This window comes from Mya arenaria, chromosome 7, assembly GCF_026914265.1.
Source record: "Mya arenaria isolate MELC-2E11 chromosome 7, ASM2691426v1".
Lineage (NCBI taxonomy): Eukaryota > Metazoa > Mollusca > Bivalvia > Myida > Myidae > Mya > Mya arenaria.
Window position 1 is genome coordinate 35,833,079 of NC_069128.1, and position 15,558 is coordinate 35,848,636.

The 15,558-nt window shown below is 35.2% G+C and overlaps 1 protein-coding gene across 1 annotated transcript; it reads right to left on the bottom strand.

Annotated features, from left to right (window-relative positions):
- Positions 1-6,045: 6,045 nt before the first annotated feature.
- On the bottom strand, positions 6,046-14,775 carry LOC128241100 (globin, polymeric component P2-like). Its single transcript, XM_052958079.1, has 4 exons — positions 14,498-14,775; positions 8,124-8,320; positions 6,762-6,811; positions 6,046-6,225 (listed from the first exon to the last, which is right to left on the bottom strand). Exons 1-4 carry the CDS (start codon positions 14,647-14,649, stop codon positions 6,046-6,048), a joined length of 579 nt encoding a protein of 192 aa, XP_052814039.1. The 5' UTR covers positions 14,650-14,775.
- Between the last annotated feature and the right edge of the window lie 783 nt (positions 14,776-15,558).

A 15,558-nucleotide genomic window follows, 5' to 3' on the forward strand; every position in this document is an offset into this window, starting at 1 on the left:
CAGATATATGTTATTTTAATCTTCTTTAATTATTTCACCATCGTTATGTCCATGACATTAAACCATTACATCATAGGTGGTATCTTAACCCGTTTACAGTGTTAAAAATCATGTGCACCTGTATGTAGCTGTTTCAGTCTGTTTTTACCCCATGCCTTAGATGCATGAACCTTCAAGTAACAAAACAACATAAATGGACACCTTGAAGAGCTTGAAGGTACTAACACTTAAACGTTAACCGTGTTGAAAAATATCAAACGATGTTGGTGAAATCCATATTTTCATTCCATTTTATAAGGTATTTTTTTAACAAGATTTCAAATAATCCAAAGACCGACGGTTGAGCTTGCTGTCGGGCTAGCTCGACATTCTGTTTTTGTCGAGCTGACTGACTTGCCAGCTGGACATTCGGATTTCGTCGCTTCGAGTGTCGAGCTGAACGTCAGTCTGAATGATGACCGTTATAACAATAATACTTGAATGTCGAGATGAATGATGACCGTTAGAACAATGATACTTGTATGTCGAGAAGGATTATGATCGTTATAACAATAATACTTGAATGTCGAGATGAATGCTGACCGTTATAACAATGATACTTGAATGTCGAGAATAATGATGACCGTTAGTACAATGATACTTGAATGTCGAGATGACTGATGACCGTTATAACAATAATACTTGAATGTCGAGAGGACTGATGACCGTTATAACAATGATACTTGAATGTCGAGAGAACTGATGACCGGTATAACAATGATACTTGAATGTCGAGAGGACTGATGACCGGTATAACAATGATACGTGAATGTCGAGAGGACTGATGACCGGTATAACAATGATACTTGAATGTCGAGAGGACTGATGACCGGTATAACAATGATACTTGAATGTCGAGAGGACTGATGACCGTTATAACAATGATACTTGAATGTCGAAATGAGTGATGATCGTTATAACAATGATACTTGAATGTCGAGATGACTGATGACCGTTATTACAATGATACTTGAATGTTGAGATGACTGATGACCGTTATAACAATGATGCTTAAATGTCGAGAAGAATGATGACCGTTATAACAATGATACTTGAATGTCGAGATGACTGATGACCGTTATAACAATGATACTTGAATGTCGAGAAGAATTATGACCTTTATAACAATGATACTTGAATGTCGAGATGACTGATGACCGTTATAACAATGATACTTGAATGTCGAGATGACTGATGACCGTTATAACAATAATACTTGAATGTCGAGAGGACTGATGACCGTTATAACAATGATACTTGAACGTCGAAATGAATTATGACCGTTATAACAATAATATTTGAACGTCAATCTGAATGATGACCGTTATAACAATAATACTTGAACGTCAATCTGAATGATGACCGTTATAACAATGATACTTGAATGTCGAGATGACTGATGACCGTTATAACAATCATACTTGAACGTCAATCTAAATGATGACCGTTATAACAATAATACTTGAACGTCGAGATGAATGATGACCGTTATAACAATAATACTTGAACGTCAATCTGAATGATGACCGTTATAACAATGATACTTGAATGTCGAGAAGAATGATGACCGTTATAACAATGATATTTGAATGTCGAGATTAATGATGACCGTTATAACAATGATACTTGAATGTCGAGATGAATGATGACCGTTATAACAATGATACTTGAATGTCGAGATGAATGATGACCGTTATAACAATGATACTTTAATGTCGAGATGAATTTCGATTGCTGATTGATGTGCCAACTTGAAGAACCCATTAACTTTTAAATTAATTTTTTTCGCTTATTAATGTGATCATATTTCTTTTTAATATTAAATCGACATGGCCAGTGGCGATAACTAGATTTGAAGGTTTGAGAACTCTAAACCGGCAACTTCCCAAGAGCCAAATCATTCAAGGTTTATTTGTTGTCCGGGGGCGAGGGTTCTTTCCCGAGAAAATTTCCGTATGTTGTATTCTTTTAAAATGTTGCCAGAATGTTTTAACATGCAAGAATATATTTGCACTCATTCATGTTTGATTGGTTTCTTAGGGAATCCAAACCAAGTTTGCTCTATACATGGAATCCCGCTTGCCAAACATACCTAATACGCAAAATTGGGTCAAAATGAAGGGATCACATGCGGATTTAAGACTCTTGAAACGATCCTTCTTAAATGTAGTTATGACAAGAATTGAAAAATCATTTTCTACATTTTATTGGTATATAAACTATCGCAAAAGATTCCGAAGGCATCAAATTTTTGAGAGGATTACTAGAACTGTGCAAAAAGTAAATTGTCCGTTATATCAGTTATGTAAACGTGTTTGTATATACCTTAAAGGTTTGCTTCTATTTTATAGCAGACCTACTTTTCTGAAAACAGAAAGCGAAAGAAGATGGCGTTTTTTGAAAATGAATTTTGAGGGATGATTTTTTTAAAATAGGTGTAGCCTGCATGGCTTTCATTCAAGTACGATCGTTAATTTCATATTTTTGATACGGGTCCGTTTCTCTGTCTGTCTTTGATGGCTTTATCTTTTTCGGACAACTAATTTCAGTATGTACAAAACAAAAATACATTTATTAAGACTTATACAAAAGTACATGGTCGAAACACATATAATTCATTTGAGTATGATAATTGTATGTACATGGTAAATACAAAATTTCGCATATACTTTGTATAACATTCACAAATTATATAGAATAATAGTACAATTCTTTACATACATATTGCAAAAAATACCAAATATACAAGCCAGAAGCGAGACAAAGTATAAGTTTTCGTTTGTGCATTTACCACCAATGTCCACGTATAATTGTCACTGTTAATCATTCGATTATATTCACACTGAATATCTGAAAAAGTAAGTGTTTTATTTCAATAAGACCAAATATTGGTACATTTGAAAACAAACCTGAGAATACATGGTATACGAAATAATCGTTCTCGACCAAGCACGTGATGAGAATTATTGCGTTTATACAAAGTAAGTGACTGCCTTTGATAAACAGTGCTACTAAGTACCTGCCTTTGATAAACAGTGCTACTAAGTACCTGCCTTTGATAAACAGTGCTACTAAGTATCTGCCTTTGATAAACAGTGCTACTAAGTATCTGCCTTTGATAAAAAGTGCTACTAAGTATCTGCCTTTGATAAACAGTGCTACTAAGTACCTGCCTTTGATAAACAGTGCTACTAAGTACCTGCCTTTGATAAACAGTGCTACTAAGTACCTGCCTTTGATAAACAGTGCTACTAAGTACCTGCCTTTGATAAACAGTGCTACTAAGTACCTGCCTTTGTCCAACAGTGCTAATAAGTATTTGTTTTTGATAAACAGTGCTACTAAGTATCTGCCTTTGATAAACAGTGCTACTAAGTATCTGCCTTTGATAAACAGTGCTACTAAGTACCTGCCTTTGATAAACAGTGCTACTAAGTACCTGCCTTTGATAAACAGTGCTACTAAGTATCTGTCTTTGATAAACAGTGCTACTAAGAATCTGTCTTTGATAAACAGTGCTACTAAGTACCTGCCTTTGAGAAACAGTGCTACTAAGTATCTGCCTTTGATAAACAGTGCTACTAAGTACCTGCCTTTGATAAACAGTGCTACTAAGTACCTGCCTTTGATAAACAGTGCTACAAAGTACCTGCCTTTGATAAACAGTGCTACTAAGTATCTGTCTTTGATAAACAGTGCTACTAAGTATCTGCCTTTGATAAACAGTGCTACTAAGTACCTGCCTTTGATAAACAGTGCTACTAAGTATCTGTCTTTGATAAACAGTGCTACTAAGTACCTGCCTTTGTCCAACAGTGCTAATAAGTACCTGCCTTTGTCCAACAGTGCTAATAAGTATTTGTTTTTGATAAACATTGCTACTAAGTACCTGCCTTTGTCCAACAGTGCTAATAAGTATTTGTTTTTGATAAACAGTGCTACTAAGTATCTGCCTTTGATAAACAGTGCTACTAAGTATCTGCCTTTGATAAACAGTGCTACTAAGTATCTGCCTTTGATAAACAGTGCTACTAAGTATCTGCCTTTGATAAACAGTGCTACTAAGTATCTGCCTTTGATAAACAGTGCTACTAAGTACCTGTCTTTGATAAACAGTGCTACTAAGTACCTGCCTTTGATAAACAGTGCTACTAAGTACCTGCCTTTGTCAAACAGTGCTACTAAGTATTTGTTTTTGATAAACAGTGCTACTAAGTATCTGTCTTTGATAAACACTGCTACTAAGTACCTGCCTTTGTCAAACAGTGCTACTAAGTATTTGTTTTTGATAAACAGTGCTACTAAGTATCTGCCTTTGATAAACCGTGCTACTAAGTATCTGCCTTTGATAAACAGTGCTACTAAGTACCTGCCTTTGATAAATAGTGCTTTTTTAAGCTTTTTTGTACATAAAATACCTTAAATGTTTCTTCTTCTATTGTACAAGACATACAATTAAAGCAAACTATTAAAAAAATCTAAGAGTTGTTAAAAAAGGCATAAGTAAATAACAATGAAATTATCAGACATTAATCATATATAATGTGAGAATTGTTAAAAAACGTATAAGTAAATTATACGCATGTTTAAACCATGATAATATTTGACATTAACGAGTTTGAATTATTTTATGCGACTTTAACAGGAATGTTTTAGATTTAGTTGAGCTTTACCATTTAAATAAATAATCTTGATTTCTAACTACTTTTTCATAATTAAAAAAAAAATTCTTTCTAGTGGTTTACAGAGATTTATCCGAGAAATAAAAATGATATTTCACAGTTTCCAACAGTAAAAAATATCACTTTTAATATCACCTTTATGAAATTTAAGTTCGCTCTGCACATTCGGATAGGACACAAGCGCGAACAGGGTTGGGACACAAATACAATAACCGAAGTGTCGTAAAGTTCGCAAAGAGTTTGACGCGCTTTTGAAAAACTATAACTCAATATAGCTTACATGTATATCAATTAAAGCATATGATGAAAAGAAAACAATTTTATATGAGTGTAAGATTGCAAGAAATTTCACCTCTTGCACAAACACACTTTCATTGCGAACTTCTCCTTCTCAATCATTGCTTTTAGAATGTCATTTTCTCCAATCCCTGTAGTGTTTTAAATAATTCCAAAGCTCTAATACTTGCAGTGTTATAATAACTCCAACGCTTCAATCCATGTAGTATTTTAATAACTCCAACGCTTCAATCCATATAGTGTTCTAATAACTCCAACGCATCAATCCCTGTATTGTTTTAATAACTCCAACGCATCGATCCCTGTAGTGTTTTAATAACTCCAACGCATCGATCCATGTAGTGTTTTAATAACTCCAACGCATCGATCCCTTTAGTGTTTTAATAACTCCAACGCATCGATCCCTTTAGTGTTTTAATAACTCCAACGCATCGATCCCTGTATTGTTTTAATAACTCCAACGCATCGATCCCTGTATTGTTTTAATAACTCCAACGCATCGATCCATGTAGTGTTTTAATAACTCCAACGCATCGATCCCTTTAGTGTTTTAATAACTCCAACGCATCGATCCCTTTAGTATTTTAATATCTCCAACGCATCGATCCCTGTATTGTTTTAATAACTCTAACGCTTCAATCCCTTTAGTGTTTTGATCAATCGAACGCTTCAAACCCTGTAGTGTTTAAATAACGCAGGCACTTCATGATATGTAAGGTTTTTTACCACTCCGACGCTTTAATCCCTGTAGTGTTTTAATTTCTCCATCGCTTCAATTTATGTAAAGTTTTAATCACTCTAACGCTTAAATGTATGTTATAATAAAATCCTCGTTCGTTTATAGTTTCATAACACACGGTTAAATATGTAAATAAAGCGTTCGAGTTGAGACACAATATTGTGTATTTTCAAACACTCTTAATCAATCTCACAATGCCAACAGTTACACTTCAAATGTCAGAAACAAACTATTGTACTTGCACAATTTATAATGCTTATGTTTTGTAATGAAAGACCAGAAACTTTATCAGTGTTGATCGGGTTCCAGTTGTTTTTCAACGTCCATGTTCTTATGCCATCTTTCAATGCCTTCAATTACTCTTGATCCGATATACTGAAACACCCGCTCCCAGGACCGCCCCGCCTTTGAGCTGAAATGCTCCCCCAAGTATTCTTCGATCACTGACACAATCGCTGGCCACAGACGCTTTAAAATAAACGTAGATATGTTAAAAAAATATCGGTATTAAGAAAATATTGGAAACCAAGTGCATGTGGTTATATCGTTTGTAAAAGTTTGTATTCATATTTGTTTCAAATTGAACGGATGGTTCTAGACATGGGCTTCGTCATAATGGAGGGCATTGCTATTTCTATAAAATGAAATGAAAAGGCGTGCGGGTTGACCATGCAAATAACTTGAAAATTTTAAAAGATTTTAATATCAAAATATTCATGATTATATGATCGTTTGAGTGGTTGTCATGTAAGGGTGAATACAGATAGAGTAGTAGGCTCGAAGTCTAAACACATTATCTAAAAGAACATATACGCATATAGGGCATACTTTTAGTCCCTAGAGGTACTTGTGTCAAGTTGATACTAAACGTCCACTCTAATTAAAAAAATGAACTTAAGACCCTAACTCCCCCTACCCTTACACAAATACTATGTACCAAATAAATTCACATATACATGTACATCTAGGGACTGTACTACATAGCTTAAATCAAACTAACATACCGGGATCATTTCTCGTTGTACACCATACAGAACATGTCTCTCACCAACACCTGCAAATATACAAAAAAAAAACATTTTAAATAATCCATCTTGTGTGTAAACTATTTTTCCTTAAAGTCATATGTCATTATTAATTGAAACCAGATGAAACCTCTATCAAGATTCTACCTACGTCTAATTTGACGGTCATAATGGTCTAAACGTAACATGCAAAACGTAAACATCAATGTGTCCCTTCTTTGAGTGTATTATACCGATCGGTCCGTATATCAATGTATTTGAATAAAACTCCAAGTTTTAAAACGTCAGCGGTCCATATCATGTTTTGGCCGGTCCGCTAGGTCGTAAAACTGGTGAGTGCTGTTGCAATTTTCACAACGACCTTTTTCCCAAGTAAATATTAATAGATGTGTTCAATAAAACACATCAAAGACGCTTTAAAATTACTAAATGATAAAAAAATGTATAATATAAGAAATATAAGATGACAGTCAGCCTCCGAAGATCAACGAACCTCGGCTAACGCGTCGGTCCATATACACCTTAGTATATATGTTTTGCGCGGGGAGGGGTGGGGCGGGATGCTGTTACAGTGTTTATTAAGACGGTTTTACAAAATAAATCTCTCTATATATAATATATATATAAATGTCATGCAGTAATCTGCATCAGTTATGGCCATAAAATCGTACATAATAATTACATTGATCTGACGGTAACATTAATTAATCTAATGGAATAAAGCGGGTTATGAGTAACTGTATAATTGAAAAACGCTGTACGTATTATAAGTTACGGGGTTGGTAGCTGACCCGATATGGGATATACGGGGCAAAGGAAACCATATCGGGTGAGAGCGAAGCAAAGAACATACAAAGACGAGTCTAAGCAGTCATGCCGTATACAACAATATAGGATTCAGGGAATGAGTAGGCGGCGCCCTCACCTCCCATCCTAAAATCGTCTAAGTTCACTTTTTGTGTCAGCTTCAGAGAAAAAAGTAATAAAACACGTTTAAAATGCACCATCTCTTTTGACTTGAATAATTCTATCCCCCAGCCTACATTCTTAAACATAAATTTCGGTTCTGAGGGAGGGGCGCATGTCAAAAGGTTAAGCCCCTAAGTTGAACCCTCACTAACGTCAATTTCCGGATCCTTGCAAAATAAAAACTAGTTAACAACTCGTTCTTATCACTTATGAGTTATAGTCAAACACTCCAGTTTGACCAAAAAAGGACACGGCATGAGCTTGTATTCCAATCGAAGCCAAATAGTCAAAATTGTCAGGTGTTGGGTCTATCAAAATTAAGGTCGACATTTCATCAGCAGCAATTATCTATCCAACGTATCTTTGTCTTACCAATTAAAAGCAATGATAGTTGATCACTGTCATGAAGACATTCGACTGCGGCACCAAGCGCTTCCATGACTACAAGCCCATGTGACATAAGCTTTCGTTCATCGAATGGAATGTGAGCGACGTTTTCCAACGTCACGCCTGAACAATGGAGTTTCTTGTAGAACAGCCTTTTGAGATCACCATTTTGCGCAAAGAACCTGAAAGAAATAATATTCTTACGTAAGGAGCGAATTGAGTCGTATCAGGTCCAGGCACGTTATTGGAGTGGCATGCCATAACATCACCCTACCTCAGTGTATCGGATTGCAGGGGGGGGGGGGGGGGGGGGGGGCAGATATATTCAAATCTGGGTCCGGTAGCCCAAGGAAAATTTGTATTTACGAATGTGCGTACAAACTATTTCCAAATAGAGACACAGCCAAGAAACTGAACAAGAAATGGCATGTTAATGTATAAGAAAAGCATTAACTACGCCTTTTGAATATAGAAGAACAGAGAGTCACATGAAAGAAGCATACACTCTTGTGAAGAGTTATTGGTCAATGTTCTTGTCCAATGGGCACTTATATCAATCTAAGCGCTTAAGCATTGAAAGGCTTTCGGCCTGCTACGACTTCTACAAATTCATCTCATTTGTATACATATTAGCATAAACATCTTAATATTATCACTAGATGTTTTTGCGCTGATAATCAATTAAATCAAAACAGTGAAGTATCAGTCACTTGAAATACTCAATTTATATTTGGAATACTCAAATAAATACAAAAGTATGGAGCAATAGTTAATTGCATATGAAACCTTATCTGGAACTTTGATTTAATGAACAATGCACTGCCACGGATAAAGCATTTTATTTGGGGCATTTTTAGTAAAATTTACCATGCACATCAAACAGAGTATGCCCGCTAAACCAAACGCATCCAACAAAATGCATTGGACATGTTGATAATGTTATGTGTAAGGTCTGTCCATAATGACAGGATCCTCGCGAACAATTCCTCTGGACCGAATCATCCACAAACTATGTATTCCCTTTATGTATTGACGTATCTTAATGTTGCCCTCAAACTTTGCCACTCATTGACAAAATGAAACCCTATCAACTCTTCAAGCGATGTGATTTTAATTGTAAAAGAGTTTTATTTGCATCTTATACTGGATTAAGATTGTCGCATAACCATTTATTTTGTGAAAGTACGTATTTACAATCTTATTCAAACGTTAGCCTATTTAAGGTTATTTTAACATAAAAACTATACTAATGAATGAAATATTATCATTTCATTTAAAACGTTTTGGTTTTATATCTTACGCAATATGAGCATTTAATTGCATTTTCAATACAATCCATCTTTTTACCGTTTTTTCCGAGTTTTCTATGCTAATTTCCCGGAAACCTATTCGAAACCGATGACCCAGATTTTATGTTAGATCCCCTGCCGCGAATATTCCAAAATATAAACACAGATATATGTTTTGATTCAGTACGCGTTCATTTGAAACATGTAACGTATTCTGCTTCTTATTATGTATATTGTAACTCGTAGGTTTTTTAAAAAATTGCGTTTTCTATATTTTTAATTGTGTTATTACGCACTATTTTAACAGCACAACATGTTATGAATACTCTTAACAGCGCTACTAAAGCAAGCTACTTTTGCATAACGCAGCTCCGCAGCTATAAGAGCACATTGGTTATGTAAATTAAGTTGCTCACCACCGCAGTTCTTATAACGCTGGGGTTGAAACGCCCGTGCGCGCATTAATTCGTCAAATGTTAAAACACGGCCTGTAAACGCCAGCTCCACCACTTTACGGTTGTGCAAAGAAAAAGAGCTGTCGACACTTCCGTGGTGGAGCTGTGCCCTATGTTAACATGAACAAACGTGAGTATGATTTATATTTTATTTGATAATTTCATTTAACGGACATATTTCGGAAATCGGAGAATGTTGTACCGTGTAAGAACACTTCTACTGTGTGCTGGTTGCTATTTCGTTTCAATGTTGTGCAAACTGTGGTGCCAGGAGCTTTTCTCCCGAATCGAACATGTGCATATTTTGCGATCTGATTGCATAGCAAGTACATTTCGGTGCTTACACACCCCGTAAAAACATTCTCACGCATGCAAACATAACTGTTATGTATTGTACCTAAGCCGGAACACAACAAAACTAATAAGCACTTCTTAAAAAGGAAAAAAATGCACATATTTATAAAAGTGGTGGCGCTGTTGACCTAGTGGTGGCGCTGTCGAGTAGTGGTGGCGCTATCGAGTATGTTTTGCGTATGAAGTAATATAAAAAGTTAACGCTTTTAGAATAAATACTTTAGTTGCTATGTTTATCATTCAATGAACATTATGCTGGTTATGCATACTACATGCGGAAACAAAACAATTCGCGACTTATCTTAACCTTACTTAAAACTATTTCGAAAACAAACGGCTAGGTGCTGTTAATTTTACCATAGAACTATAAGTATCTACCATGTGTATCCGGTACGGATGGAAAAATCCGACCCGAGTGCACGCTCGTAAGCCGGTAACGAGGCTTGCCGAGTTACAGGCCACGCAGCGTGACCGAATGACGGATTTTTCGGTCCGGACCGGAAAAACATGATTGATATGTTTTCTTGCAATTCTAAAATTATCAGTTTGTGTAAGAATTGACGTAGAAAACGCACTTTTGTACATTTTACCAAAAAGCGCGTGAAACCCTGTTTACTGACGTCATAAAGCGCAGTAATTTTAAATCACTATTGATGTCAAATAGTAACTATTTAAATCGCATTTTACGATTATTCAATATCTGTTTTAATTAATTGCATACTTATTTATTTGATTGCGCTTTATTGAAATGAAATAATGTACTTTTCATAAACCATACAATAAAAGAAATAAGAAGAAGCGCATTGTTGCGCGTAACTCATCTTACATGGGGGGAGTGTAAGATGCGTTTTTCCAGCACTGGACAAATGACCGGAAACACACGTCCGGTATGCAAGAATACCTCTCTCATAACCGGACACACATGATAGATACTTATAGTTCTATGGTAAAAATTAACAGCACCTAGCCGTTTGTTTCGAAATAGTTTTAAGTAAGGTTAAGGTGGCTCGCGAAGAGTTTTGTTTCCGCAAGAAGTATGCATACCAGCATAATGTTCAATGAATGATAAACATAGCAACTTTTGTATTCATTCCAAAAGCGTTAACTTTTTATAATACTTCAAGAGCAAAACATACTCGATAGCGCCACCACTTTTATAAATATGTGCATTTTTCCTTTTTAAGAAGTGCTTATTAGTTTTGTTGTGTTCCGGCATAGGTACTATACATAACAGTTATGTTTCATGCGTGAGAATGTTCTTACGGGGTGTGTAAGCACCGAAATGTACTTGCTATGCAATCAGATCTCAAAATATGCACAAGTCTGATTCGGGAGAAAAGCTCCTGGCACCACAGTTGGCACAACATTGAAACGACATAGTAACCAGCCTACAATAGAAGTGTTCTTACACGGTACCACATTCTCCAATTTTCGAAATTTGTCCGTTAAATGAAATTATCAAATAAAATATAAATCATACTCACGTTTGTTCATGTAAACATAGGGCACAGCTCCACCACGGAAGTGTCGACAGCTCTTTTTCTTTGCACCACCTTAAAGTGGTGGAGCTGGCGTTTACAGGCCGTGTAAAATGTTTATGTCGATCTGCCGATGGTAGATTCCGATTTACGGTTGTGTGTATAAAAGTTTGTAGGCCAAGCGGCACACAGCTTAAAAACCGCATCAGACAGAACATAGTGTCGTTAAATGTGTTGGTGAACATGTTCTGTATAATGTTTATTGTATTTTAAATCAACTGGACTTCAACGAATCGGATCTGTTGCCTAGTGAAGGCGCTGTTTTTACCTCTTTTAACTCACTTCCTCTCATCTATATGAAGCGTGGTCGTTGTATATATCATGTTTGCCTACTGATCTGATGTGTTTACCATCGACAATCCTTGTTTGTTGACAGCACATTTGCAGATTGGACAAACTACAGAAGCGAAGTGTTTTGTTTCGAGTCACTCTATAGTTCTGACGTTAAGAATACCAATATATGTTGACTTGCAGGTATTTGCACCTTTGACAGTTGATAGTTCTGTCACAAATTCTGTAAAGAATTTATTATACAAATATGGTTTTGGTTTTGTCTGGCTAAATCAGGAACTTGGAAATGTTTGTGATGTTTTAATATAATTTAAGCAAAGATTAGTTGATTGTAAAAGACAAAACTGTTTCGAAAATATGAGAGACTCAACACGATGTGACGCATATAAGCATTTCAAAACTTTGTTAAACCAAAGAAAATATTTATGTATTAATCTACCATTTTATTTGAGGAAATCGTTAGCGATAATTCGATGTTCAAGGCATAAATTGTTTATTGAGACTGGTCGACATTTGGGTATCGAAAGGGAAAATCGAGTGTGTAGATATTGCTTAATTAATTTTGATATCAGATGTGTAGAAGATGAATTTCATGTATTCTTTGTATGTAACAAATACAGGCAAGACAGGCACTTTTATATCTTTCAATGGTGCACAGGTAGGCAAGACTTCCAAAACTTCATAAATCCTATGCAAAGTCTAAACGATGACCGAATAAAAAATATAGCATTCTTTGTAACTGTAATAATGAAACAAAAAGAAAAGGGAAAAAATGACTGTCATTAAGAAAACATATAATGGGCCGGATGCCTTTCTTAACAAATAAAATTTGACTTGACTTGACTATATGTAATAAAGATTCAAGATTGATCAGCTAACGCAGCAGCACAACGAGGCTTTTCAAATTAAAAACAAGTTAATTCTACATAGATTTGAAATATAGCTAAAATATATTTTACAAAGAGGTCGTCAGATATGAATCTATATATAAACTTGAACATTTAATGTTTTTTATTGAGATTATTCGGTGAATTGAAAATGCTATTTCACAGTTTCCAACATATCACCTGTTTTCACTGTTTTGAAATTTTAGCCCGTTGTTACGTCCAAACCAAGCCTAATCGCGTGTTTGACACGTGTCCAATAACGACATTTCCGAAATGACGTTACCAGTGTGTGTATACTAAGTGATAAATTACGTCATAAATGCTACGTCGGAACGCAATATGTTGCATCGAATGAAGACTTTAAACAAAGATAACTTTCCTATTTCTTCACTATTTTAAATGAAACATAGCGCAGTCTACGCCGCTTACGGAGCCCCTCTTTCGGTCTTTTGCCAGAGTTTGATTGAGAGTTTAGTTTCTTAAAACACTTCGACAAACCTTTACAATACGGCCGTCTGACGGAGCACTGTCAAAACAATACTTTGGAAACAATTTAGTCGAAGTGTTTGATGAAATTAAACACCTTATCAATCTCCGGTAATAAAACGAAGGCGTAGCTTTTGAAGCGGCATAGACTGCCCTTTGTTTCATTTAAAATGGTGAAGTAAAATAAAAGTTATCTTTTGATTTAATTCTTCATTTTAAGCAAAATGTTGCCTTCTGGCGTAGCATATATGACGTGGTATACACACACTGGTTACATTAGGATACAAGTTGGTGCGCTTTTCTGAAAACTACAAGTAACGGTCATTTTGTATCATTCAAAGGCATACAATAAAAATACAAAAAGGTTTGTTTTAGTGTTAGCTCGCAATACATTTTGTCCCGTGAACAACTTCACTCATGGATTCATTTGATCCACAACCGATTTTCATTAAACAGATTTGCCCTGAATATAGTAAACATAACCGATTTCAGTAAAGGCTTACAGTCGCTCACGATAGCTGACGTTAGCGATTTGGTTCCCTGCCTTCGCTGTACGCGTAAAGATAAAACAGGGATAAGAAAATTTTGCTATTAAATATGAGCGACTATTAGCGTTAACAAAATCGGGGCCTTGTCTGACATGGATAAACAGAATGTTCGATGTTGATGTTGCTAAAGAAATATTCAAAATCTTACAAAGAAACAAAACGGGTATCTGGCGTCCAGACGTATATTTAAGTTATTTCGTTATAGTAACAGTCTACTTACATTTTCAATTTACCAAAATGTCAAGAGTTTACCAATTTAAGAAATACATTAATATTACATTGCACATCTTCGTGCGATATTGTTAACATATATCTAATGATAACCTTAAAATAGACCAGTAAAAATATATAAAAGAAACAGTTTATTTACAGAAAATACCGATATAAATGAAAATGACAATTTAACGTTTGTAACATAGACGCAAAGTTGTACATACGCGTAATCACAATTTCGTGCATACAAAACGAATATATATATATACACCATGTTTAAATGTTACTAAACACGTACCGTTTAAATATCTCCAGTCCCATCCTTGACATGTCGTCTTGCAGGTAAAGCCAGGTTTCTTGAACAACTTTTATGTCCTCAGGGGACAAAATCTGGGCCAGTTCCCTGTTGTCAACGAGCCCAGGGGGAGGAGTCGCCAACGTACAACCCATGTCCACCGCTGAAAGCCGCGGGAAATGTGTTTCTTTCACTATATGTGTGTACTGTATATATCCTTTTTGCGATGTGCCAATGTTTTGCTCTTCAAGTGTACTTAAGTAGAGTCGTTTCTTATTTGAGGCACATTATCGCTTCTCATGTTGCACTGCAAGTGGTAATAGAAGAACAATCGATATTTTCCTACATCACATGCTCCTCAGAATAATATGTACCATGTATACGTATGTACGAGTTCCAATAATTCTATTTGTTCTTTTACATCTAATATCTGAAATTTTATGTTCTAGCAGACTTGGCATTATATTCTTATTTTTCTGTGTCTAGTCCCTTTAAAGCTGCACTCTCACAGATTGAACGTTTTGACAACAGTTTTATTTTTTGTCTTGAAACGAGCCAATTTTTGCGAAAATCCATGGAAACCAGTTATATAAGACTGCTGACAAAAAGTAGATCGCAGATTTTTATATTTAAGTTCAAAAATTATGTTTTATACATTTCTCTTAAACCGTAAGTAACGGTTTAAGCCATAAAACATTAATTTTCGAACGGAAATATATGAAAATCTACGATCTGATTTTTTGTCAGCAATCTTTAATCATTGGTTTGCAGAAATTTACGCAAAAAATTGCCCTTTCCAAGACAAAAAATAAATTTTGATTTCTTGAGCATTAACTTTATTTTTGTAGATTTTCCTCGTTTCTTAAAAGTGAATATACAGTTATGATCTCAATTGAAAAAAAAACTTGAAAAGTTTTTACCTTACTTGCAACATGGTTTAAATAATACAATATATCGATAAGAAATTATTTTTATTTGTGTAATTTACCGTTAATGAATATAGGAAATAAATCCCTGAACATCAATTAAGTATCCGTGTGGGTTTGTGGCTTGTTTCTGCATTG

Bases quoted from the DNA above. Each gene is read 5' to 3' on its own strand.
- LOC128241100 (XM_052958079.1), bottom strand. From the start codon at position 14,649: ATGGGTTGTACGTTGGCGACTCCTCCCCCTGGGCTCGTTGACAACAGG. The intron at 8,321-14,497 runs GTACGTGTTTAG...TATTTCTTTCAG, and splicing joins GGACTGGAGATATTTAAACG to GTTCTTTGCGCAAAATGGTG. The intron at 6,226-6,761 runs GTATGTTAGTTT...TTTATTTTAAAG, and splicing joins TACAACGAGAAATGATCCCG to CGTCTGTGGCCAGCGATTGT.